We start from the raw sequence: 25,197 nt of genomic DNA, 5'->3' as shown, positions 1-25,197 counted from the left end.
GCAAAATGAAGGCTGAGCTCAGCAGTACAGTCAAACACAGCCCCCAAGTAGACAAACCCTTTTGTGCTGATGGCTTATGTAGATTTTTTTAACCGACTTGTGTCTTTAAGGGTACGTCTATATCACAATAAAAAACCTTCAGCACCAAGTCTCAGAGCCTGGATCAACTAACTTGGGATCACTGGGTTCTGCCTGCGGGGCTAAAAACTGCAGTGTGGACATTCAGGCTCAGGTTGGAGCCTGGGGGTCTGAGAACCACCCCCTTTGCGGGGTTTCAGAGCCTGATCCCAAATGTCCACACTGAAATCTACAGCCCCACTACCAAACCCCAGCCATTGCCATGCTGCAGGTCTTTTATTGTAGTGTGGACATACCCTAAGGCACAGCCCATGGTAACAGAAATCCTGGAGACTCTGATGAGTGCAAGGGGGCAGGAAAACTGCTGGATTTCCCTGGCTGAGAATTTCCGCTCTGTATGGAAGTAAATCCTCTGGCTTAGAGCTTGGTAAAGTGTTGGCCTGCATGCCACCCCAGCGCCTGCGCTGTATGGCATAGGGGCATGAACTGACATGTCTTGAGCATCACAGAACTCCAGTTAAACTGATCGAACATAATGGCCCTTTGGGGTCATAGCTAGGAGAAGCCCCAGAGCTGGCATAGAACTGGTCACAGAATTAGGGAGTTGCAATTGACTTGTTTTTTCTCCCAACTGCCACATCATCAAAGTAAATCCAGCTGGAACAGGGTGCAGCTAAGCGTATGTCTATGCTGCAGTCACTGGGTCTGACTGCAGCTTGAGGGGACATGCCTGAGCTAGCTTTAATCTCACTACTTCAGGTCCTGGAGTGGTGAAGCAGTGGCAGCAGAGGCTAGCCCTGGGAGTAATTATTCTGGGTTCTTGGCTGGTTGGCTTGTATAGCCTGGACTGAGGCTTGTGCTGCTGCAGCTTCACTGTTCCAAGACTCGAGCTAGTGAGATTAAAGACTGCACAGGCAATTCCTGCAGCCTAGACACGCCCTGCATCTGTGGCTCATTGTGCCTCAGGGAAAGTCAGTGCCTCTAGCAGCCCTGGATAAGGGTGGGCGCTGTGCCAGGCTTGGACAGCAGTGGTGCTGGAATCACATGGCCTTGCCCTCCCCGAGCACTAGGACTATGACAATGAATGGCCCTTTCGCCACAGCAAAGGTTCTCATGTGCTTTCCCCCCACACGCATTCCCACATTGGCTGGACATAGTGACACCCTCCCATATTGTTCAGCTTTCCCTGCATTGTACAGAGACACAGGAGAAGGAACAGGAGGAACAGTCTGGTGTCAGAGGTGAAAGTAAGCCGGTCCCCGCCGGTACGGCATACCAGCAAGAGCCAGTACGCCATGCCGGACGGCACTTGCTTCCATGGCAGAGATTTAAAGGGCTCTGGGCTCCCTGCCGCAGTGGGCAGCCCAGAGCTGTTTGAATCCCGCCCGCGGCTCGGGCGGCCGGGCTGGGACCGGGTTTAAAGGTCCCTGGGCTGCTGCAGCTGCAGGAGCCCAGAGCCCCTTGAATCTCGCCCATGGCTCCGGCGGCCGGGCTGGGGCCAGATTTAAAGGGTGCTGGTCTGCCGCGGCTGTGGTCAGCCCAGAGCCCTTTAAACCCCCTGCCTGCGGCTCCGGCGGCTGTGCTGGGGCCAGATTTAAAGGGTGCTGGGCTGCCATGGCTGCGGTCAGCCCAGAGCCCTTTAAATCCCACTGGTGGCTCTGGCGGCTGGAATTGCAGTGGGGATTTAAAGGGTCCGGAGCTCCGTGGCGGCCGGAGCCCTGGGCTCTTTAATTTGCCCCTGAGCCCCAGGTTGATTTAAAGGCCCTGGGGCTCCCAACTGCAGCCGGTGCCCCAGGGCCTTTAAATCTTGAGAGGCCACGCCTCTACCGGTTGAGGCCACACCTCTTCTGGTTGAGGCCATGCCCCCTCAGGACTTCAGCATTACCGTACGTCCTGTAAGTTACTTTCACCCCTACCTGGTGTATTTCAAGGGGGAATAAGGAGAAATCAGGTTTCTTGTATTTCTGACCATCTGTGTCTGCTTTGATTGCTGCTGTCATTTCAGATCAGCCCCCGTCTCTTCCCACATGAGCTACCAGAGGCATGGAGCTACGGGAACAGCTCTCCATCTGCTTGTTCTGTGCCATACTCCTAGCAGCGATTCCCTTTTCAGGTAAAAGCATTGTTGGTAAAACACGTCTCCACAGCACAAAATCCCTGGAGAGAGACCCTAAACCAGCATGAACCCCCTGCTGGTATCTGTATTTCAGCAAAGAGAATGTTTTTGTTTGTGTTACTGAGCAGGTTATTCAGGAGGCACTGGAGATCTGGTCCTGGAAGCATCTGAGTGCTCTCAGTGCCTACTGAGCCAGCATCTTACAGCAGGTTTTCAGCATGTTGTCAGTTTCAGACTCTTTGTTAGCCCTGGTTTCTCCAGTGAGGTTCTCAGTTCATCATGGACTTGCGGTCAGTACAAGGTGGAGATGTACGATTCTAGCCATCAAGGAAAGATGACCAATGCAAGAACCCCCACCATCATCACCACCACACACACAATTTGGCTTGGTTGAGTTTATACCTTAAACTGGATATGCAGCACTAATGGAAATTACATCATGCTCTGTCTATACTTAGACATTTGCGCTGGTGGCTGATGGCTGGAATAGGGCAAACACAGGGTTGAAATTTTAATTTTAATCTTTTGTTTCAATAGAAAAATGTTCTTTTCACAACAATAAATTTATGATTTTTCAACAGCCCTCCTTCCCCCTTATATTATCAGTTTGGGATTTTTTCCACTCCTTTTTCTTTTTTGCCTTTTTTAATTCCCCCCCCCCCCCCGCTTTTCCAATTTTACCCCTGAAAAAGGATAAAAGTGTGAAAAAAAAATAAAGTGCTCTTCCCCCCCCCCCCCAAAAAAAAGAAAAAATATTTTATTAGAACATTGGAAAAATGTGAACTGTTTTACAAAAAAATGATTTTTTTCTACATTTCTTTAAACACATTTTATACTTTTTCAACAAGCTCTCATAGATCAGCCCTAAGATCTCCCAGGCAGGCTCTGATTATTTGGTATGTTTTATCTGTTATACAATGTCTTATACACCAATGGTGCAATAACAAAATGTATCTCCTTTCTTCTTCTTTGATTCCCTTCTCTCAGCTCAGCAGCTGTGATAAGGGTTGAGTGATGTCTTTCCACCACTTTCTGTCTTGAACCAGGTTCATGGCTTCCTTTCTCTTTTTGTTATATGTCATTGTATGTCAATGCATTCTCAGTCTTCCTCTATTTCCAGTTCCTTGCACTCTGGTATGTATTGCCAATATGGCATCCTTTTCAGGTCCATTCCTGACACATGTCCAAACCATCACAATTACCCTTCTTCAGTCTTCTGTAACAAGGTTGTTTCTTGCCCTAGACATTTTCTTCTCACTTCATTTTTTAAAAATTTCTGCAGTCTTGAAACTCTCAGTATCCCCCTCAGCCAGTTCATTTCTTCAGGCAATGTCTTCTGTTTGTTAGCTTTCCTCATACTCCAGTGTTACAAACCTGCAGCGCAGTATCGGCACGAGAGTTTCTTTGTTATTGAAACTTATTGAGCCTTCCAGATGTTGCAGTTTTCCAGATGCAGTAACAGCTAGTCCAATTTTTCTTTTTACATCATCATCACAATTCCCATTATTTGATAGTAGCCCTCATTTTTTCCCTACTTTTCCAGTTCTTAGTCTCCACATTTGATCTTTATCTCTTCCTCTTGTATATACCTTATATCTTCTCTCCAGTTGCCATATTTTTTGTCTTCCCTGTGTTGATGTTCAGTCTGAATTTTCTGCTTTCCCAATCTAGCTTGTTAGTAATTCTCTGCAATTCCTCCTTTGTCAATGTTATGAGTCAATATCATCTGCGAAACTCAGGTTCTTAATAATGATTTCAGATACTTAATAAAAATAACTATAACTATCAATTACATATTTGCAGAGTATTTCTACTCTTTAATTTATGAAGACAGATTCCTGCCCCACTGTTTGGAATTCATGGCTATCACAGACACCACTGGTTTTATTCTGGACATACCCTCAGAGTACAATTACACTGCAGTCAGTAGGAATACCTGTGCTATCTTGAATCTAGCTAGCTTGGTTAAAAATAGTATTGAAGGTCATAGAATCATAGAATCTCAGGGTTGGAAGGGACCTCAGGAGGTCATCTAGTCCAACCCCCTGCTCAAAGCAGGACCAAACCCAGCTAAATCATCACAGCCAGGGCTTTGTCAAGCCTGATCTTAAAAACCACTAAGGAAGGAGATTCCACCACCTCCCTAGGTAACCCATTCCAGTTCTTCACCACCCTACTAGTGAAAAAGGTTTTCCTAATGTCCAACCTAAACCTCCCCCTCTGCAACTTGAGACCATTACTCCTTGTTCTGTCATCTTCTACCACTGAGAACAGTCTAGATCCATCCTCTTTGGAACCCCCTTTCAGGTAGTTGAAAGCAGCTATCAAATCCCCCCTCATTCTTCTCTTCTGCAGACTAAACAATCTCAGTTCCCTCAGCCTCTCCTCATAAGTCATGTGCTCCAGCCCCCTAATCATTTTTGTTGTCCTTTGCTGGACTCTCTCCAATTTATCCACATCCTTCTTGTAGTGTGGGGCCCAAAACTGGACACAGTACTCCAGATGAGGCCTCACCAGTGCTGAGTAGAGGGGAATGATCACATCCCTCGATCTGCTGGAAATGCCCCTACTTATACAACCCCTGTGTGAGATGCAGCAGTATGAACCACTGTGTGAGCTAGGAATGTATGTACCCAGAGTTCCAGGCAGGCTTATACAGCTGAAGCCCATGCCGCCATGTGTTCATTGCTCTTTTTAGCCAGGCTAGCTAGATTCAAGCTAGCACTGTCATGCCTACCGAGCTGCAATCACTCCTCCAGTTGCAGTGTAGATATTCCCTCATTTAGATTTGTTTCTTTCAGAGAATTTTGAAGTCATCTCGTCCCCAACTGTCACTGGGATCGTCGGCCAGGATATGGTCTTACCCTGCCAGATCTCCACTGGGATGCAGCCAGACAATATGGAGGTTCAGTGGAAGAAAATCATCCAGGCAGCTATAGAGACTGTCTATGAATACAAAGCCCGGACAGGCCAGGATGGGCCAGGAGAGCAATACCAGGGCCGGACTGTGCTGTTGAAGGATGGATTCACCTCTGGGAATGTGTCTTTAAAGCTGAAGAACGTCCGACCAGCCGATGAGGGAACGTACAGCTGCATTGTGAAGTCTAACGAGTGGAGCGCTGATGCTGCAACCGAGCTTAAAATTGCAGGTTGGTGATTTCATTGGGCCTGGTCAGATTTTGCCTGACCAAGATGTAGATGTGCAGTGCAGAGCAGGTGCAACAAGCCTTGTCTCTCTCTGTAACCTGTCTAAAGGCCAGCCAGAACTCCAGTCCCTGTCCCTCATGGTGCCCTGAGGGTGCTGAGCAGGAGGCAGGCCCAAAGTTCTACCCCACATGAACCAGCCAGAGGAGCTGCCAAGCTCTGCAAGGGGCTGCAAGCTGCATGTAGCAGCCTGTGTACACCTAGGAGCTCTGGGGTAGGACAACTCCCCTCCGGCCCCTTACTCTAAACTGCCTGTACGGAGCAACTGAGCCCTAAACGCACAGAGTATGAAACACTGGGCCTGCTTTTCAGTCACACCAAGGACTCCTTATGCTGCACTGGCAGTGTAAAGGGTCTTAAAGTAGGCAGAAATGGCCCCTTGAGAATAGGCCCTGGGCAGGTCTCTGGCTGGCTTAATGGCTTTGCACCCACTCAGCACCCAGCCTCCAATAGAAGGGCAGATTGGGATGTGTGGGCAAAGCACAATGCACCATGGATATCCTCTGCTTCCTAGGGCCCATGGGGACCAGCTGCTCTAAGTTACACCAGGGGGCTGGGCAGGCCCTACCTGGCCACTCTATACAGAGAGAGTGAAGGTGGATTAAAGCCCCCTCTCTCTTCCATCCTTGCCCCACGTGCAGGGACTAGGGAGTGGAGAAACAGACCCAGCCCTCTGAGATCCCTGTCTAAGGGCTTATCTGTACTTCAGTGCAGACCCACATTACAGCAACAGGAGGGGTTCTCCCATCACTGTAGTGAATTCATCTTCCTGAGAGGTGATAGCTAGGTTGACAGAAGAATTGTTGCATCAATCTAATGCTGTCTATGCTGGGGTTAGGTCAGCTTCACAGGGCTGGTCTACACTAAGGGGAAAAATCGATATAAGATACGCAACTTCAGCTACGTGAATAACGTAGCTGAAGTCGAAGTATCTTATATCGATAACTTACCCGTCCTCGGCGCGGGATCGATGTCCGGCTCTCCATATCGACGCCGCCACGGTGGAGTTCGGAATCGATAGAGGGATCGATATCGGCGTCTAGATGAGACGCGATATATCGATCCTAAAATCGGGTAGTGTAGACGTAGCCCCAGCATCTCTCAAGGGTGTGGATTTTTCACTCCCCCAAGTGATGTAGCTGGGTTGACCTAACTTTTGAGTGTAGACCTGGCCTGAATATTGGCTTTGGCATGTGGCATTTGGGAGGCCAGGCAGCAGTACAACTTGCCATTTATGGTGATGTGCCATGATCTGCAGTCCCCAGGAGAAGCAAGTGAAGCATTTCTTTGGACTCCAGTAGGAAAAACACAGAAATTGGGACCATGTCCTGAATTAAAAATAAAGCCATAACAAAGTGACAATGCTGTTTCCCTGAAGATAGCCCCTCCTGAATCTCTCTCTTCTTGTTTTAGCTGTTGCCTCTGTGTCCATCGATGTGCTGGGTCCCCAGGGCCAGGGGATTGACCTAGCCTGCAGGTCAACAGGATGGTTTCCCAAACCTGAAGTCCGCTGGGTTATAAATAATGGGTCGGATCTGCAGCCTGTGACCAAAATGGAGCAGGATCATGAACTTCTGTTCAGTATTCTGAGCAACGTCACAATCCTGGGACAGGAAACTGGAGAAATCAGCTGCGTTATCCAGAACAACCTGCTGAAAACAGAGAAGAAATCTGTCATTCTCCTCTCAGGTGAGTCCTCTGCATCATGCTTTAACCTTGGAGCTGCTTCTCTGTCCATCAGACTCTAGTGTTGTATTATCGAGATAAGAATGTGGCAGAACAGAGCTTCCCACCTAAGTCAAAAGGATACTGCCCTAATACTGTTAGAAGGGCCTCATTGTGTTAAGTGCTGTACAAATAGCTAAACTAGATAGTCACTGCCCCAGAGAGCTCACTGGGTGGGATTAGAACAGGAAGAAACATGTAAAAGGTTGAGCTGGGTGGAAAAGGCAACAAGAAAAGAATTTTTGCCTGCACTGTGACTTAGCGGGCAAAGCGCAGGAGATGTGGGTTCTGTTCCCAGCTCTGCCACTGGCCTGCTGGGTGACCTTGGGCAAGTTGCTTTTCCTCCCGATGCCTCAGACAGTGATATTGCTCTCCTTTGAGATCCACTGGTAAAATACACTATGTAAGAGCTAGAGATGATTATTACTAATAATCAGTTGTCTCAGCTCACCACCTGTCTCACTGTTCTGGTGGCTTATTAGAACTTGGATAAATTAACCGGTTGTTTAGCAGCAATAGGAGATCCACTTCTAACTTTTATTATCACAAGGCATCTCTCTCTAAATCTGACTCCCATTCACTTGTGTGTGTGCTAACCAGCTTCAGACTCCAAACTGGTGTGAAATAACAGCCAGTCAAATATGTCAAGAATCACTATATTATTCCCCCAATGCTGAAGGCCGAAACAAGGCTTATGAACCACATTAGCCCTACATAACACCAAGAGGTCTTGAGCAGACCACCTACCCTGGGGTTAATGTTACCTCTGAAGAACATGCAGGGATATTCATTGATCACTCAGGGCAGTGGCTGAAACTGATTTTCTTGATCTTGGCGTGTGAAATCTAGAATCAGTGGGCCAAATCCTCAGATGGTGTAAATGGTGGTAGTTCTACTGACTGAAATAAAGCTGTGCTCATTACGCTAGCTGAGGATCTAGGTCCATTGACTCCAATAGAGCGAGCCGGATTTACATCAGCTGTGAATGTGGTCCAGTGTCTTTATCATTGCCCAAAATTGCTAAGGAGCCAGGACCAGATCACAATGAATAGTACATGGATCTGAAGTTAATCCCATTGGTTTGAAAGAGTAAGATACAATTCACTGTAAGAAAGGGTGTCAGAATCTGGTCTACAGAAAAACAGGAAGTATAAAAGCAGGAGTGACTCTGGGATATCCAATCTGCAGCTCTTCTGCGCAAGAGCTAGATTATCAGCTGATGTAAATCAATGGCAATTTACACGAGTTCCAGGTCTAGCTGATACTTTGATACTGCAAAACCAGTCAAGTCCTGAGCTTCACACATCTGTGGAGCCTGATTCATTGTTCCTTAATATGGAGAAGACATAGCATGTTTCTGGGGTGACTTTTTTATATATTGTTTTCAAAGGTGATATTTTCCCTCATGTTTCTCCGTGGCTTGCTGCATTCTGGGTGTTATTTACTTTAAACCTTCTTGTGATCGGTGCCTGTGCATTTTGGATATATACAGGTAAGTGCATTATCTGCATGTTTAAAGTCCATCCACAAGGGGGAAATAATAATCATAAAATTATTATCAAATGAAACCCAAACATCGAACTAAATTGAACTACAATATTTATTGGTGCTCAAAAGGACGTCAGGATTTTTTTTTTTAATATTTGTTCATCTCTGATTAACATCTAATTCCAGAAGAAGAAATTTTAAAAATGATCTGTTCTGGTGTTTGGAATAGGAGTAGGGAAGTTATTATACCCATATATTTGGCATTGGTGAGAGTGCTGCTGGAATTCAATGTCCAGTTCTGGTGCCCTCAATTCAAGAAGGATGTTGGTAAACTGGAAACAAGAATAATTAGAGAATTAGAAAACATTCCATATATTAATAGACTCCAGGAGCTCAATCTGATTAGTTTACCAAAGAAAAGGTTAAGGGGTGACATGATCTCACATTTTATAACCTACACAGGGAACAAATATTTGATAACAGGCTTCAATCTAGCAGAGAAAGGTATAACAAAATTGATCAACTGGATGTTCGGGCTACACAAATCAGACTGGAAATACAGCATGCGTTTTTTAACAGTGAGGGTAATTAAGCACTAGAACAATTTACCAAAGGTTGTGGTGGATTCTCCATCACTAGAAACTGTAAATCAAGATTGGGTGTTTTTTGTAAAAGATGTGTTCTAGTTCAGATAGGATTTTTTTAAGGAAGTTGCAGGAACTCAGATTAGATGATCACAATAGCCTTTATAATCTATGAGTCTATGAATTTCATACACAAATAAAATCAGGGAACACAATCTTGAGGCCTGATCATGGAAAAAACTATTGTGCATAGTTCTAACTGCCCCGACTAGTCCAAATGACTTCACTGGAATTTAAGGAAATTACTCAGTTGTAAGCAGTCTACTTGGGAATGCAGCTTGTCAGGTTTATTTTTATTCACTACCTAAAGGGGGCAGTGATAGCTGAGTGGTTTGCGCATTGGCCTCCTAAACCTCAAGTTATAAGTTCAATTCCTGAGGGGAACCACCTAGGGATCTGAAGCAAAATCAGTTCTTAGTCCCAGTGAAGACAGGGGGCTGGACTCAATAACTTTCCAGTTCTATGAAATAGGTACCTCTCCATATTTTAATCAAAATCTGGTCCTTATTAAAGGATTATTTAAAAAAAAAATTTCAGAATTTTCCAGTTCTCAGCAGAATCTTTAAATCTTTAAAACAGTCTGTTGTTTGATTTTCAAAATCTCTTTGCTATTTTTATTGGCTAATTGGTTTTCTATTACTGATTTTGACTGGTCACTGACACATAGTATATTTTTTTCAATATCAGAAATTTTCATTTTAAAATATATCGCCATCTAAAATCAAAACAATTTTGCTTAAAATATTTTGACAGAAAATTTGGAAAATAAAACAATGGACTCATAAAACACAACAGAATGGAAAATGTTTTCAGATTTACCAGAATGTTAGTAGTATTTTGTTATGTTTTCCAACTCTCTCTGATTATTGGTAAGATCAGGTCTGTATACATTTGAAAATAAAGGAACTATTCTTTTAATACAAATTCCACAATTTATGAGCATAAAAAATTTGAGAAGAAAAGTTTGACATTATCAATTCAAAATACTTTTATATATATTGAAGCATTCAATACAGGGGCGCTGGAACCGGGGGAACCAGGGGTCCATGGGCCCCTCACTTCTAAAAGTGTGCAGGCCAGGCCCACCCAATTTTTAACATGAGAATAGTTTGAGAGGCAGGAGGCCCTGTTGTCTCCCCAAACTGCAAGCTTTGGGCAGGCGCACAGTGGCACAAGCAAGGGCTGCGCTTCATAGTCCCTGCCTATGGTGCCAACCTCTTCACAATGCCTGCTCCTCTCAGTGACTACACCTCTGCTCCTCCTGTTCTCCCTGCCCACTGAGTTCCCACGCCCTGACCAGGGCTGAAGCCAGAGTCAGACTACCACTCAGGCTGCTGTGGGAAGTCCCAGATCCTCCACCTGCCCTAGGGTGCTGCTCCTGGGCCCCCTGGCTCCCCATCCAGAGTAGGTGGAGGGTCTGGGTCTCCCCACAGGGGCCGGGGCTCCCTAGGTAGCTCTTACCACTGCCCAGATCTGGCTTCCAGCCTGGCCAAGTGGCCAGGGGGCAGGATCTCAGGGGAAAGATTACGAGCAGGGCGGAGACAAGGAGGGGGTGGGGCCACAAGGGTAGGGTCTCGTCCCCCTGCCCCCCAACACATATGCTTCTACCAAAGTTCTAGGGCTCCTGGTTCCATGACATTAAGAACACAAGAACATGTGTATGGCCATACTGGGTCAGCCCAAAGGTCCATCTAGTCCCATATACTGTCTTCCGACAGTGGACAGCGCCAGGTACCCCAGAGGAAATGAACAGAAGAGGTAATCATCAAGTGATCCATCCTGTCACTTATTCCCATTTTCTGGCAAACAGAAGACTATACATCATTGGCACTTATTTCCACAAGTCTCATATTGTTCATGAAGCATTTTATGTTTCTCGTTCCACCTCTTTTCTTAACCCTTCAGCTTCCTCTGTATTTAAATTCTTCCTCTTGCTAACCATGGATAGTATATAAAATGTGCACTGTGCTAATTGTATTTTCTACTTGAATAACAAAAACAGTTTGGCAAACATCTGTTTTATTGTATCTCTCTGGCACCTCAACAATTTACTCAGCACTCCAAAATCTTTGATTCTTAATCTTATAGTCAAGCAGAAGGAGTCTACGAAAAAAAAATCAGAAGAAGAGGCTTTATTCATACAGGGTAATGTATTTCTCTTTCTTAAGTTATCCTTGATATGTTTATACTTAGTTTTGACATCTCTGCTTTAACTGGAATGCATTTTTCTTGCATGATTTTTATATGTATAACACTTGATCTCCTACCGTAATTTAAAGTATTTAATAAAGTTATTAAACAAGACTATTTATTTTTAATATCTATTTCGCTCATCAGTGGAATCAAATGTCTGTTTCTTCCTGGGAAATTTGTCTCCATTGCTGCTTACATGTTATAGTGTAAGGCCTGTGCATCCTGATAGCTCCCTTTAAATATCTTATGGCATCAGCTTAATGTCATTAAGCCAGAAGACGGTGTATCAATCATTACACTGATCTCAAGTTGCATGTGTAAAAACAAGCTCATCTCACACTCTTTCAATGACATTTCCTCCTCTTTCTATATCACCACCTATTTCCACCCCTTGCTTTGTTATATCTATTTCATGGGCTGATCCTGAAAAGCTTTATTTGCCATAGTGCACCACCTCCATTATGAAATCAGGGAAGTGTGAGTATGTTCAGGGTCCTTGAACAGTATCCCCAGAGACACAAAGGGCAGAATAATGAATCTCACCCCTGGGAAAGGACAGAGTTCAGTGGACATATATAATTTTGGCCCCTTTGAGTTTGACAGTACTTTTGCCATTGATTTCAATGAGCCAGGATGTCATCCACAGTCAGTACATAATAATTGTTATCTCCCCTGAGGCAGTGTGGTCCAGTGTGATGTAAGACCTGAGAAACCTCACTTCTGTCCTTGGTTTAATGACTGACCTTAGGCATGTCACGTTACCACTCTGTGCATCAGTTTCCCCACCTGTAAAATGGGGATAGTGACACTCCTCTCCTTTGTAGAATGCTTTGGGACCTAAAGATGAAACACTCTAGATAAGAACTAGGTGTTATTTTTATTACCCTTCAGGATCCAGCTGTGCTCCCTAGCCACAGAGTCAGGTTAGGCCACAGAGCTCAGCTCTTCCTGCCATAGGCACAGAGTTGAGCCCTAAATGTGGAACAAAGAGCCAAAAAGAGGGGCCTGGTTCAGAAACAGGAAGCTTGAGATAGTTTTAAATAGACTGAGAGAGATGAAGATGCCACAGTTACAGGATAGCTGCACTCCTGCCCTCTACAAGCTCTCTTGGCTTTACCTTTTCAAGTGACAGGCTGGAGCCATCCCCATTCTAAGGGTGGAATCCATGATTCTCCCACTCACAGACCAAGTTCCTAGGCCAGAGCCCTCCCATTTACCCTTCATATTTCCTTAGTTGGGCCAACTGGGTTTGGCGTCTGCAAGACAATTCTTTCCAGGTGCTGTGATAAGTATGAAAATGCAGGTGCTCCAGACAGCTCCTTCAGAACCATGTACTGTTTGTTTACCCATAAGAAGATAGCGTTCACAGAGAGAGAGAAATAGAGTCAGAGAGATTAGTGATGTAACTGGTTATTTTCCTATCAAACATAATCTTCAAGAAAATTCTCTGAGGTGTTTTGCATCAATTGTATATTACAAATCATTACATGGTTGTATAGTAACATGCCATTCTCTTCCATGCAGACACTGCGAAGAAGGCGTTGGAACAAGGTACAGTAAAAATTACTGTCAGGGCTGAAAATTTCAGATATGGGTTTTCACGTTATAATTAATTAGGAGCAGTGAGACATAAATACTGTGACATTTGTCACAGACGTTGCAACATGGCATCTGGAGTAGATGCCAGGGGGCTCAGGAGTAGATGCCATTAACTCCCTGTGTGACTATACACAAGTCACTGATCCTTCTTGCCTCACCTTCCCCATCTCTAAATCGGGATAATATTACTCAGCTGCTTCCAAGGAGTGTTGTGAGTATCTGTTTTTAAGCCAGATGGATGCAATCTTTCCTATGCAGAGGGACACCGCAAGACCTACATGCCATTCAAAATAGGACTTAAGTGAAACTTAAGTGACTTAAGTGGTATATAAGCATTATGTAGGCTCTCTACATTGGGTTGATTTCACCCTAGATAATTATTAGTGTTAGAAGCCACTTGCAGTTTGGAAGAGCAAAGAAAAACACCTGACAGAGGAAACCAAACATCTAGCACTGTTCATTATTATTAATATTACTGTGTTTTAACTGTAGTATCTTAAAAGCACCTCCACGCTATCAGAAATTAATTGCAAATCTTTCTTTGCAACTAAATCCATTTAGCCTTTCCTATCCCAGACTAGTTCATCTGGGAAATCAGTGCTATAAATACATTCCACTTCATTGGGGGGAGGAAGAAAGGAAGCAAACAATTCCCTAAGTTAAAAAGTAGGCAGTGTTCAAACTTTTAAATGTAAACAGGCCACAGTCTTATCTACAAAGTTTTGCCAGTATAGCGGTCTAGTAGCTGAGGGTGTGATATGAGATTTTATGAGATTGCTGTTAGTGTAGATGCAGTTATATTGGCAAAAAAGTGCTTGTGCTGGTATAGCTTATTTTATGTGCTGAACCACAGTAAGCTACATTTTTTTGCCAGTATAAGTAGGACTTTTGCTGGCATAATAATGTTGTAACAATATCACTCCCCTAATTGATATTGCTGTACCTGCAAATCACTCTAGATCTGCCCCACATAAGGCTATGTCTACACTAGAAATGCTAGGGTAGCAGAAGGGGTTCTTCAATCATTATAGTAAATCTACCTCTATAAGAGGCAGTAGCTAGGTCAATGGAAGAAATCTTCTGTCAAACCAGTGCTGTCTACACTGGGGCTTAGTTCAGCTTAACTATGTCTCTTAGGGGTGTGAATTTTTCACATACCTGAGTAATACAGCTGGGTCAACCTAACTCTCTAGAGTAGACCACCCTTAAATGTTACAATTGATTGTTTACCACTTTTATAGAGATCATTAGTTTTGTCTTTTTCTATCCAGAGAATCAGTGTATGCATTTCTCACAATGAGCTGAAATTCCTTTTTTAAAATATCAAACTGGTAATCAAAGCTTTTTCTTTTACAGAGCATCAGGAGCTGCAGGAACGACTTGGTAGGGCTCATTTTATGGTACAGAATTAATAAGCAGCTATAATTGTACAGTGTAGATTGAATTATGGGTAATTTGGAAACATAGGTATATAAGGGGATTCTAAGGATATTATATGAAACAGTGAGTAATAGAGAAGTTTATTCAGTGTGCTTTCTAACAGTCTATCTTCTCCCCCCTCCATCCTTACTCTCAATGTGTGATCTAAAAACTAATAAAAAAGTTTCAGCTTTTTTACTATAAATAATCATAACATTAAAACTACGGAACTGAGTTCCTTCAGATTTGGTTTAGTAACTCCTCAACATCAAGCCAAGCTACGTTTAAAGATTATATTCCGTATCCTGGCAAGGCACCTCCTTCACGTTGCTGGACTCAGTGCTGTTTGCACTGGCAGAGGGGGCAGTGGGGAGGGCTGGAATAAATCAGCCGCACTGCAGACACATGGTCTTTTGGGGTTTCTTTCTCACTATTTTCCAGGCAGGCCCAAGGAGTGCTCCTCTGCCAAACAAAAGAAATTCACAACTCAACACAAACCAAAGGGGAATGGCAAACCTTTCCATATCCCCTATCTGGAGGGAGGGGGGCAGGTGGCCTTGTTATTGGCCCCAGGGTGCCCATCCTACAGGTAGGTAGGTAATATCCCATATGGGGAGAAGCACAGCCTCCTACCCTGGAGAAGCCTTTCTCCCTGCTACCTCTAGCCCTGCTGCGGCAGCTTGTCTCTCCTCCTCTTTCACCAGAAGAGGGGTATTTAAAGGTCTCAGACAGCCCTTACTTGGACTCAGCTGTCCCTAGTTGACCTGAACCTCATTTCAGCTTATAGCTAAAAGGGAATTTATCATTCTAGGGCTAATCATCTGCCTTCCATCACCGTTTACAGCCATCCAGCCTGATTTTGTCACACAGTCACTTGTTTTATGTAGGAAATTCCCATTTGTATTAAAATATACATTATTAATTGATAAACAATTTATAATCATATAAAGGGAAGCCTGTATTTTAAAGCACCAGAAGAAAAGCAAAGTTTTAGCCTCCAGCTGTAATTCCACATTTCCTGACTTTTTAATGCCTGATTTCTCAATCTCATTATTACAATAGTGATACTGATATCTGTACAGAATATTTTATATAACTTGCATTTAATTATGGCACCCATCACCATAGCATTAGGATGTACTAAAGTAAATTAAAAACAAATACAATATACCGTCTGTCCTTTTAGCTGTCCATTTATGATAAGCCAATTCAAAATGAACCTGGCTCTGAGGAAAATAGCAGTAAATATTGTCAACGGTAAAATTAGCTACTGAATAAATTTTACATTTTTTGAGCCAAAGGCATTGCTTTTACCACTATTACCCTAGGGGATTTGTCTAAATCTGGTAGATTCTCTGCAGTACTCCTGTTGGAAGAAGGTCCCTCGCACCAAACAGAAAAAGAATCTGAAGAATAGCTCAGCTCTCAGCACAGTAATAATGGATAAATCTGTAGAACCAGTGAATAAGCTGCATTTATTTTGGAGCTCTGGGTCCCTCACCTGTGCTCTTACCACTAATTCCTCTCTGCTGGGACTACATCTATGATTCCAAGCCTCTGAGCAGCCAATGGAGATGAGCTACAGCAAGTACTGAAGCTTTACCTGTATATAATAAAGCTAGCATAGACTTCCCTTTTGTTTTTCCCTTTAATGTGTTTCAAGCACTTTGTCTCTTTCTCACTCCTTGAGATTTTCAGTGAAAAGAGACAATCTAGCCATCAATTTGAAAACCTGTATTTGTGCTGTATAAAAACTGAATTAGTTTAGTCTTATTTTTTCCTGCATTTCTGGAAACATCCAGTAAACTGTGCCCTCCACACTAATAAAAGTAAATAATACCAGATCTTTTCATTTCAGACAGAGCAATCTCAGAACTGGGTAAGTCAAGACATTTTTTGCATCATGTTTTTTATATATAACTTTGACATCCGTGAGGGAAGGGTATCAGCAGCAGCAGCAGGGTTTGAACCTGGAGTTCCATGCAGGAGCCTGGGGCCCCAAGCTAAAAGACCTAGTGCCTTAACCAAGCTATTACAGATGTTATCAAGTTCTAGGTGCTTAGCCAGCTCTAGAGGGAGCCAGAGTGCCACATGGAGTGAGCATGGCTTACATAAACACAAATCCTACTCTGAGCAGAAGCAATATCTTCTCTGAGTCCTGCAGTGCTAGCAATAGAGTGGCCAGTGAACAGGGCTCTGGAGTCTGTTCCTAGCTTTCTACGGGACTTTGGGGAAGCCACTCCCAGTTTCTGGGTTTCAGATTCCCCACTGGGAAACATTGACAATCTGGGTGGAAATTCAGGTTGGGGGGCTGCCTGCCTCCCAAGGTCTGTGAGAGTGAGGGATTATTTTCCAGAATAGGGAAAATGATCCCTCACTCTCACAGTGTTGTGTATTTGGTTGTCATGGTTTTTGTTGCTATGGCAACTGAGTTAGATTATTATGGGTTAGCTCAGCCGGTTTCAACCAGCTGAGTGAGCTCTCTGTATATCTGTAAATAAAATGGAGGTTTTGGTTAGCTGCCTGCTCTCTGGCCTCAAGTGATTGCTTCCTACACCGGCTGCCCTAAGGATATAACACTGGCGACGAGGGTGAGACTCGGTGCTGCTCCAGTAACAGAAGGAAGTAGAAGTTAAGGTAAAGAACAAACAAACAAAAAAAGCTGCTTGTTTGCACTGACTGTGAAAGTGAAACTAAAAATCATGGCTACTCTGACCAGGCCCCTGGAGCCTTTTGATGAGAATACAGAGCAGTGGCATGTGTATACTGAGCGTTTTGAGCTTTTTGGTATTGCAAATGACATTACAGAAGCGAAGAAGGTGCCAATATTCTTAACTGTTGTAGGGGCTAAAACCTACTCTCTGCTACGCAGCTTACTACACCCTGTTAAGCCTGAGACTAAATCTTACAGTGACATTGTGGAAATCCTGGGGTCTCACTTCTCCCCAAAACCACTGGTAATTGCTGAAAGATATAGGTTCCACAAAAGAGACCAAAAGGAAGATGAAACAGTTGTACAATTTGTAGCCATTTTAAAAAAGCTAGCAGAACACTGTGAATTTAAAGAGATGTTAAATGATGCCCTGCGTGACAGGTTAGTGTGTGGCCTCTGCAGTGAAGCTATACGGAAGCGCCTACTGACAGAGGCTCAGCTTACATTACAGAAGGCTGTTGATATTGCTGTCTCCATGGAACTGGCTACAAGGGAGGCACAATACATCGGTGCATCCCCTAGGGTGCAAAAAGTGTCACAAGAACCGACCCACAAAACGGTGCAGAGTCAAGAATGTTACCGCTGTGGTAAGCTGGGTCACCAGGCATCAGAATGCTGGTGTAAAGACCTGGTGTGTCGACACTGTGGCAAAAAGGGACACATTGAGTATGCCTGTAAACAAAAGAAAAAGAGGCCTATGGTCTGGCCGACAAAAAGATGAACCTTGCATACCCTAGAGCAGACCCAGGATGATCAAAGTGACACCTCCTCATAAGAGGAAGTGCCACTGCATGTTTTGTCTTTGGCAGCGGGCTCACATGAATACTGGGTAACCCCTTTATTGGAGGGCAAACCTATACGCATGGAACTAGACACCGGTGCAGCTGTCTCGCTGGTTCCTGAGACTGTGTATAACGAAAGGTTACAGCATCTTCCGCTTAAGGCAACAAAATCTGTTCTGAAGACGTATACAGGTGAAGCTGTGCCCATGTTGGGCACTATTGATGTTAAGGTGGAGCTCAATGGACAGGCGGCTAAATTGCCACTGTTTGTGGTGAGAGGTGACTACCCAGCCTTAATGGGTAGGTCTTGGCTTGGGAAGATTCAACTGAACTGGGCAGAAGTGCACCGGATGACTAAAGAAGAAACCAGTCTAACCCCTATTCTAAGGAAACATGCTGCTGTTTTTGGAGATGATTTGGGAAGTATGAAGGGAATCACTGTGACATTGAACATTAAACCTGACAGTCCACCAAAATATCTGAAAGCCCGAACTGTGCCATATGCCATCAGGCCAAAAGTTGAAGCAGGCCTGGAGCGCCTGGTCACCAATGGAGTCCTAATACCAGTTACCCATAGCTCATGGGCCACTCCTATGGTTCCAATCGTGAAGAAAGATGGCTCTCTCCGGATTTGCGGTGATTTTAAAGTCACTGTCAACCCAGTGTTGTGTGCAGAGCAATACCCGCTTCCCGCATCGATGACCTCTTCGCAGGCCTGGCTGGGGGACAAAAGTTCAGTAAGATTGATCTGAGTCAAGCATATTTACAGATGCACGTCGATGAAAAGTCCCAAGAGCTGTTGACTATTGTGACTCATAAGGGGCTTTATCGATACTGTCGCCTACCCTTCGGAATAACATCTGCTCCCGCCCTGTTCCAGAGGGCTATGGACCAGATCTTGTGTGGCTTGTCAGGAGTTCAGTGCTATCTGGATGATATCCTGGTCACTGGAAGAAATGAAGAGGATCACTTAAAGAATTTAGAGGCTACCCTACAAAGACTGGAAGAGTATGGCCTACGAGTTCGCAAAGACAAGTGTGAATTCTTCAAGCCCTCTGTTGAATATTTGGGACACATCATTGATTCTGCAGGTCTTCATAAGGCCCCTGCAAAAGTTAAAGCTATTGTGGAGGCTCCCCCCCTCGAAATGTAAGCCAGCTGCGCTCGTTTCTAGGACTCCTGAACTATTATGGAAAGTTCATCTCACAGTTAGCCACACTGCTAAAACCACTTCATGAGCTCCTTGGGCAGAACAAGGCCTGGAAGTGGACTGAAGCCTGTGATGTTGCGTTTAACAAAGCTAAGGATGCATTGCTAAATTCTGAAGTTCTAACGCACTTTGATCCATCCTTACCACTGCAATTGGCCTGCGATGCCTCCCCTTATGGAGTGGGAGCAGTCGTGTCACATATTATGCCTTCAGGAGAAGAGAGACCTATTGCTTTTGCTTCACGCACTCTAAGCAAAGCAGAAACTAACTACGCCCAAATCGAACGTGAGGCATTAGGAATTGTTTTTGGAATTCGGAAGTTTCATCAGTACCTGTTTGGGCGAAAATTTACTCTTCTCACAGACCATCAACCTCTGACATCAATTTTTGGACCCTACACAGGCAGTCTACCCTCCTTCTCTAGTCTAGTGTGTGTTTTATTTAGGGGATGTTCTTATTACGGGGGGAGGAATATGTTGTGTATTTGGTTGTCATGGTTTTTGTTGCTATGGCAACTGAGTTAGATTATTATGGGTTAGCTCAGCCGGTTTCAACCAGCTGAGTGAGCTCTCTGTATATCTGTAAATAAAATGGAGGTTTTGGTTAGCTGCCTGCTCTCTGGCCTCAAGTGATTGCTTCCTACACCGGCTGCCCCAAGGATATAACACACAGACCTTGGGAGACAGGCCAGTCCTCGCTTACAGACACCCCCCAACCTGAAGCAAATACTCACCAGCAACTGCACACCACGCCACAGAAACACCAACCCAGGAACCAATCTTTGTAACAAACACTGTTGCCTACTCTGTCCCCATGCCTACTCTAGCGACACCATCATAGGCCCCAACAACATCAGCCACACCATCAGGGATCATTCACCTGCACATTTACTTATGTGATATATGCCATCATGTGCCAGCAATGCCCCTCTGCCATGTACATTGGCCAAACTGAACAGTCTGTATGTAAAAGAATAAATGGACACAAATCAGACGTCAGGAATGGTAACATACAAAAGCCAGTTGGAGAACATGTCAATCTCCCTGGACATACAATAACAGATATAAAAGTAGCCATCCTTCAACAAAAAACTTCAAAACAGACTTCAAAGAGAAACTGCAGAGCTACAGTTCCACTCCATGCATCTGATGAAGTGGGTTTTATTCCCAAATAAAAAGCTTATGCCCAAATAAATCTGTTAGTCTCTAAAGTGCTACAAGGACTCCTTGTTCTTGCTGATACAGATTAACATGACTACAACTCTGAAACCTGCAGAGCTACAATTCATTTGAAAACTAAACACCATTAATTTGGAATAGAGAGTAGGAGTGGCTGGTTCACTACAAAAGTAATTTTCCCTCTCTTGGTATTAACCCCTACTCATAAGGTATTGGGAGTGGACCACATCCACTGTGACTGAATTGGCCTTGTCAGAACTGGTTCTTCACTTGTAAGATAACTCCCTTTTCTTCATGTATCAGTATATTCATGCCTGCATCTGTAATTTTCACTCCATGCATCTGAAGAAGTGATTTTTTAACTCATGAAAGCTTATGCCCAAATAAATCTATTAGTCTTTAAGGTGCCACCAGACTCCTTGTTGTTTTCATTAGAGCTATACTCATCCCCTGACCACATGGCTTCTCGGGTTTCTTGGACGTCAGTTCTCTCCTTTGTGTCCAGCTGTTTTGCACTACTGAAGAATTGTTCCTACTGTTGGACACAAAGGTTTTAGCCTCCCCATTTATTCTAACAAGCTCCATGGTTGTCTTGCCTCCAAGACCTCGATGGCAGACTGTCAGTATCTTTCATATAACAATATTCACTTTCCTTTATACAGCACTTTGATATCTACAGATAAAAAACATAACATGAGAGCTAAAGAAGTAGTATAGCCATAGGCTAGTTCTGAAGCCCTTACCCACTGCAAGCATTTTAACTGGAGTGAATGGAACTTCTCCTAATTAAGGACTGGACAAACTGGCCAAATCTGAATTCTCACTGTCTTGAGTTCCATTAACTTGGTGATTCTTCTTTTACAGATTTCAGGAGGGCTCGGAGCTACATGGGTGAGTTTATCTCTATAATTAGATGGCCCCCTTATTAGGGTTAATTTTCCAGACCCTGAGGGAGCAGGAGATGGCATTGACATATGAAGGACTGAGGGACTTAAGATCTGGATATGAAGGCAGGGTCTATGTTAATAGCAGATACTAATATTTGGAGGGAGTCTTTCTTTCTTTCTTTCTTATATATTTAACTCATAGATTAAAAAAGCTAGTATTTGTACATCAATCAAATATGAAGTGTATATTTATGTTCTTTTTAATCAAACTAATGGGATCTATTGATAATTGTGCAGCACCTTCAGCACAGATCCAGTGGTTTTCATACACTAAAATAAAGAAAAAAGTTTCAGTGTATCCCTAATGTGGGGGTGCCAATAGCTTGATTCAGGAAGTAAAGACTGGACACTAGTTTCCTATCACAAGTAAAACAGCATAAATTGTTACTGAAAATATTTCCTTTAACATTAGAAGCTATTCCTTTTACTCCTCAGGACTTCCTTTGATATTGAGGTTAACTTGTGGTTAATGGGGCTATTCTGTTCACAGTGCTGTGGAAACTTGGGGTCCCTGACTGATCTGTGGCTAATGGGGTTATCTTGGTCTCTCTTCACAGTTCCTCTCACCCTGGATCCGAGTTGCAAACACCCTGAACTCACCCTGTCTGCAGATGGCAGAACAGTCCAGCACAAGCCCACTTCTCAAGATCCAGCTGTCTCCTCCGGGGCCCTGATTGCTGTGGGGAGGGAGGGATTTGTGACCAGGAGGAATCATTTTGGGGAGGGTGAGGTTTGCAGGTGGTACTGGGAGGTAAAGGTTGAAGACAGCCCGGACTGGGAGCTGGGGGTGCTGAGTGAGACTGTGAGGGACAGCGTGAAACAGGAGAGGTTGAAGAGACCCCCTGAAGGGGAGTGCTGGGCTCTGAGGAGATCGGGGGGGTGGTATCAACCCAGGGAGGCCAACATTGTGATACAGAGCTGGGGTGTGAAGCCGAAAGTGGTTGGGGTGTATCTGGATCTAGAAGCGGGGAATCTCTCATTTTATAGTGTCAGTGGAATGGCCATTATCCTGGAGATTTCTGTGGAAGGTTCTGAGAGATTGTTCCCATTCCTCAGCCCTGGTCACGCTGCAGGGAGGGAAGAAGGGGAACCTCTCAGCATCTGCCTCCCCAGCGACTGGGATTTCTCCCAGAAATTTGGGACTAGTTCAGGAGATAACACAGCCTCTGCACAGTCTCCAGCCTCCAGAGATGGGAAAGGAGCTGGAGACAACACAGGTTCATCTGCATTGGGAGAAACATCCCTAGCCTCTGGACATTGTCCTGCCTCTGGAGATGGGGATGAGAAAGAAATCAGCACAGAGTTCTCTGTGAGAGAAGATGCCCCAAAGCACCAGACCATCGACCAGCTCCCAAAGAAGAAAGAGGATAAAACAGATCAAGAACATACACAGCTGGAAACACACTCAAAGCAGAAGCAGGGAAAGAAAAGCCAGAAGCCATAGGTAAAAAAATCCAGAATTTTTTCCAACGGGGCAAAGACAGTCATAAAGAAAAGAATGCTCAGAACGTGAATCCAGGGGGGACCTGTATCACTGGCTCTCTTGTTTCAGGGATTCCAGGGCCAGGAGATATAACTGGGGAATCAGATCCAACCACTGCCACCTTGGGAACAACTTTGCCTGAAAGAAAAAGTGGGGAAATGGAGACACTTAAGGAGCTTCCGCCCCCCTGAACTTAAATGGAAACTGCAACAATTAGTGCTGTTCTAAAACTCACACTAATTAAACAGGATTGTTCTAATTGGAGGGAACTACATCAATGCTATTGTTAACTTTGGGAATTTAAATACACAGAAGGGAAATGCAGAAGGGAATTTTTTCCCATTAACATTAACATATTGCAGACATACACACTCTGATCCTGCCAGTGTTAGTGAGTCACAGAATGAGGCATTCTATACATAGGACCAAATTTTGAGTTTTCACACCCCATAGCCAGCAAGTTATAGTGCTTTAATTTGCCAGTGTAGACATGGCCTTAGTGTTACTCAGAGAACCTTACCTTTTGCACTTCCTGACTTTTGTTCCAGTTACATACCCAGTAAATAGGACCAATATTTTTAGAGAGGGAGAGAAAGTTCAAGGACCACTGCTGCACATGCTGTTGAGGTGAGCCAATGCTTGTTTGGTTACTTGGACACCTTAAATAGGTAAATGTATGTGCAAATGGCTAATTTACACTTGCAATTGTGGTAACTATATCTGCAAATGCTATTGCACAAAGGGACATCCATATTTTAGAGGGAAAGTGTGCCTCTAAAGTCGGACTCTCAGTGTTACCACACCTAACTTTTAAGCACCTAAAAAATCACTGGGATTCACAAAACCTGAATGTCACACCCAGGCTCCCTGTACAATGCATGGGAAGAGATAAGCAAAGGAAAGAAAGGAATTAAGAAAAGCCAGCACACTAGGCAGGAAGCCTCCTAAATTAGGCAGTTGGAGTATTACATACATCTGGATATTGCCTCTTTTTTGAGCCTCTGTCCTCTGTCTGGGTGGATTTTTCAAATAATGGGCAATATCCTGGGTTTTTGCAGAGCAGTTGTTGCAACTCAGAAAGAGCCATGATTGGTCCACTTGCCAATTGGTCCCTCCCCTGCATCTGCAGCTGATTGGTCCATTCCTTGGCAAGCCATGGCTTCCAGATCCCACCCACCCAGGCCCCCAATACCAGCCCTGGGGAGGGTGTTGAACAGGGAGATGCTGACTGAGTGATGGTGCTGCATCCTGGTCTTGCACCAGTCACCCTATCACCAGCCCACCTTCCACCACCAGGAAGTATCCCCACTGCAGGCACCTCCAGCTCCTGCAACTGTACCCCCCTCTAGCGCTCCCTTCCCACCTTCAGTGTCCTCTTTTTGGGAACCTGAAATTTGGTAACCCTAAATTGGAGATGCTCAGCTGAGAGGTGTATGCTAAGTGCCCCCCTCACACCTTCAGGCAGTTCAGTGTCTAAATGTGGCCTGGAAGGAGGCCTGTAGCTCTGCTTACCATTCTCGGTTGAGAAACTTCTCCTGGAATTAGGTACCTAGGGCATTTCTTCTTTCTGCTGGAGGAGGCCTTCCCTCACAGTGGTTAACCTAGTGGTTAGGGTACTCACCAGGGCAGTGGGAGACCCAAGTTCAGTCCCCCCCCAGTGTCTCATGAGGAGAAGGGCTTTGAACAAGTATGCCTTTATCACTGAGCTACAGGATATTCTCATTTGCTTGGTCCTACACCCCTCCAGAGTTCAAGTCTGAGAACAGGGTGATCAGATGTCCTGATTTTATAGGTACAGTGCCAATATTTGGGGCTTTGTCTTATATAGGCGCCTATTACCCCCCACCCCCTGTCCCTATTTTTCACATTTGCTGTCTGGTCACTCTATCTGAGAATGACTGTCTAACCTGGTGGTTAGAGCACTCACAGGAGAAATTAAAAGAAAACAGACTGTCTCACAGTCCACTGACTAGGGCACACACCTGAGACAGGATACAGTCCAGTTCAAATCCTTTTTTCTTGTCAGGAAGAGGGGAGACTTAAACCAGGTATCTCCCACATCCAAAGTCAACACCTAAACTACTGGGCTACGAATTATAAGATAGGGGATCCGCCTTCTCTCCCTTACACTTTGTGAAGAGTTAGGTGGCCTCTGAGCATGCCCACTGGTTCAGGACTACAAGTAAGCTAGGAGGAGGAAAACCCATATTCCTCTGATTCGTGCATCGCTCTGGGGCTTGAGCATCAACGTGCCCAGAGGCAGAAACATAGGTATTGAGGCAACATTTACTTCAAAAATGTAGGTGCTGTGTGAGTTTAGGCACCTACATGGTTTGGGGACACATGAGCAGGGGCTTTTGTAAATCCCAATGGGGCCTGATTCTGGGATTTAGATTACCAAAGTGGCAGTTATGTATC

At 44.4% G+C, this 25,197-nt stretch overlaps 1 protein-coding gene across 2 annotated transcripts in view; it reads left to right on the top strand.

Moving 5' to 3' along the window:
• Positions 1–24,585, top strand: part of LOC120388657 (butyrophilin subfamily 3 member A1-like) — a 35,440-nt gene extending 10,855 nt beyond the window's left edge. Inside the window, exons 2-12 of one of the 2 annotated variants that reach the window (XM_039510636.1) lie at positions 2,084–2,191; positions 4,996–5,343; positions 6,812–7,087; positions 8,514–8,615; positions 11,344–11,400; positions 12,973–12,999; positions 14,404–14,430; positions 16,325–16,345; positions 21,214–21,240; positions 21,854–22,740; positions 22,849–24,585. In XM_039510636.1, the coding sequence (XP_039366570.1) occupies positions 2,122–2,191; positions 4,996–5,343; positions 6,812–7,087; positions 8,514–8,615; positions 11,344–11,400; positions 12,973–12,999; positions 14,404–14,430; positions 16,325–16,345; positions 21,214–21,240; positions 21,854–22,740 (1,842 nt within the window). In that variant the 5' untranslated portion in view covers positions 2,084–2,121 and the 3' untranslated portion in view covers positions 22,849–24,585. Of the gene's footprint in view, positions 1–2,083; positions 2,192–4,995; positions 5,344–6,811; positions 7,088–8,513; positions 8,616–11,343; positions 11,401–12,972; positions 13,000–14,403; positions 14,431–16,324; positions 16,346–21,213; positions 21,241–21,853 lie in introns of both variants that reach the window. The other variant, XM_039510637.1, reaches the window with a different exon arrangement.
• Positions 24,586–25,197: the final 612 nt, after the last annotated feature.

The sequence above is a fragment of the Mauremys reevesii genome, linkage group 22 (genome assembly GCF_016161935.1).
Source record: "Mauremys reevesii isolate NIE-2019 linkage group 22, ASM1616193v1, whole genome shotgun sequence".
Classification (NCBI taxonomy): domain Eukaryota; kingdom Metazoa; phylum Chordata; order Testudines; family Geoemydidae; genus Mauremys; species Mauremys reevesii.
This window is presented reverse-complemented; position numbering and strand designations above follow the sequence as displayed.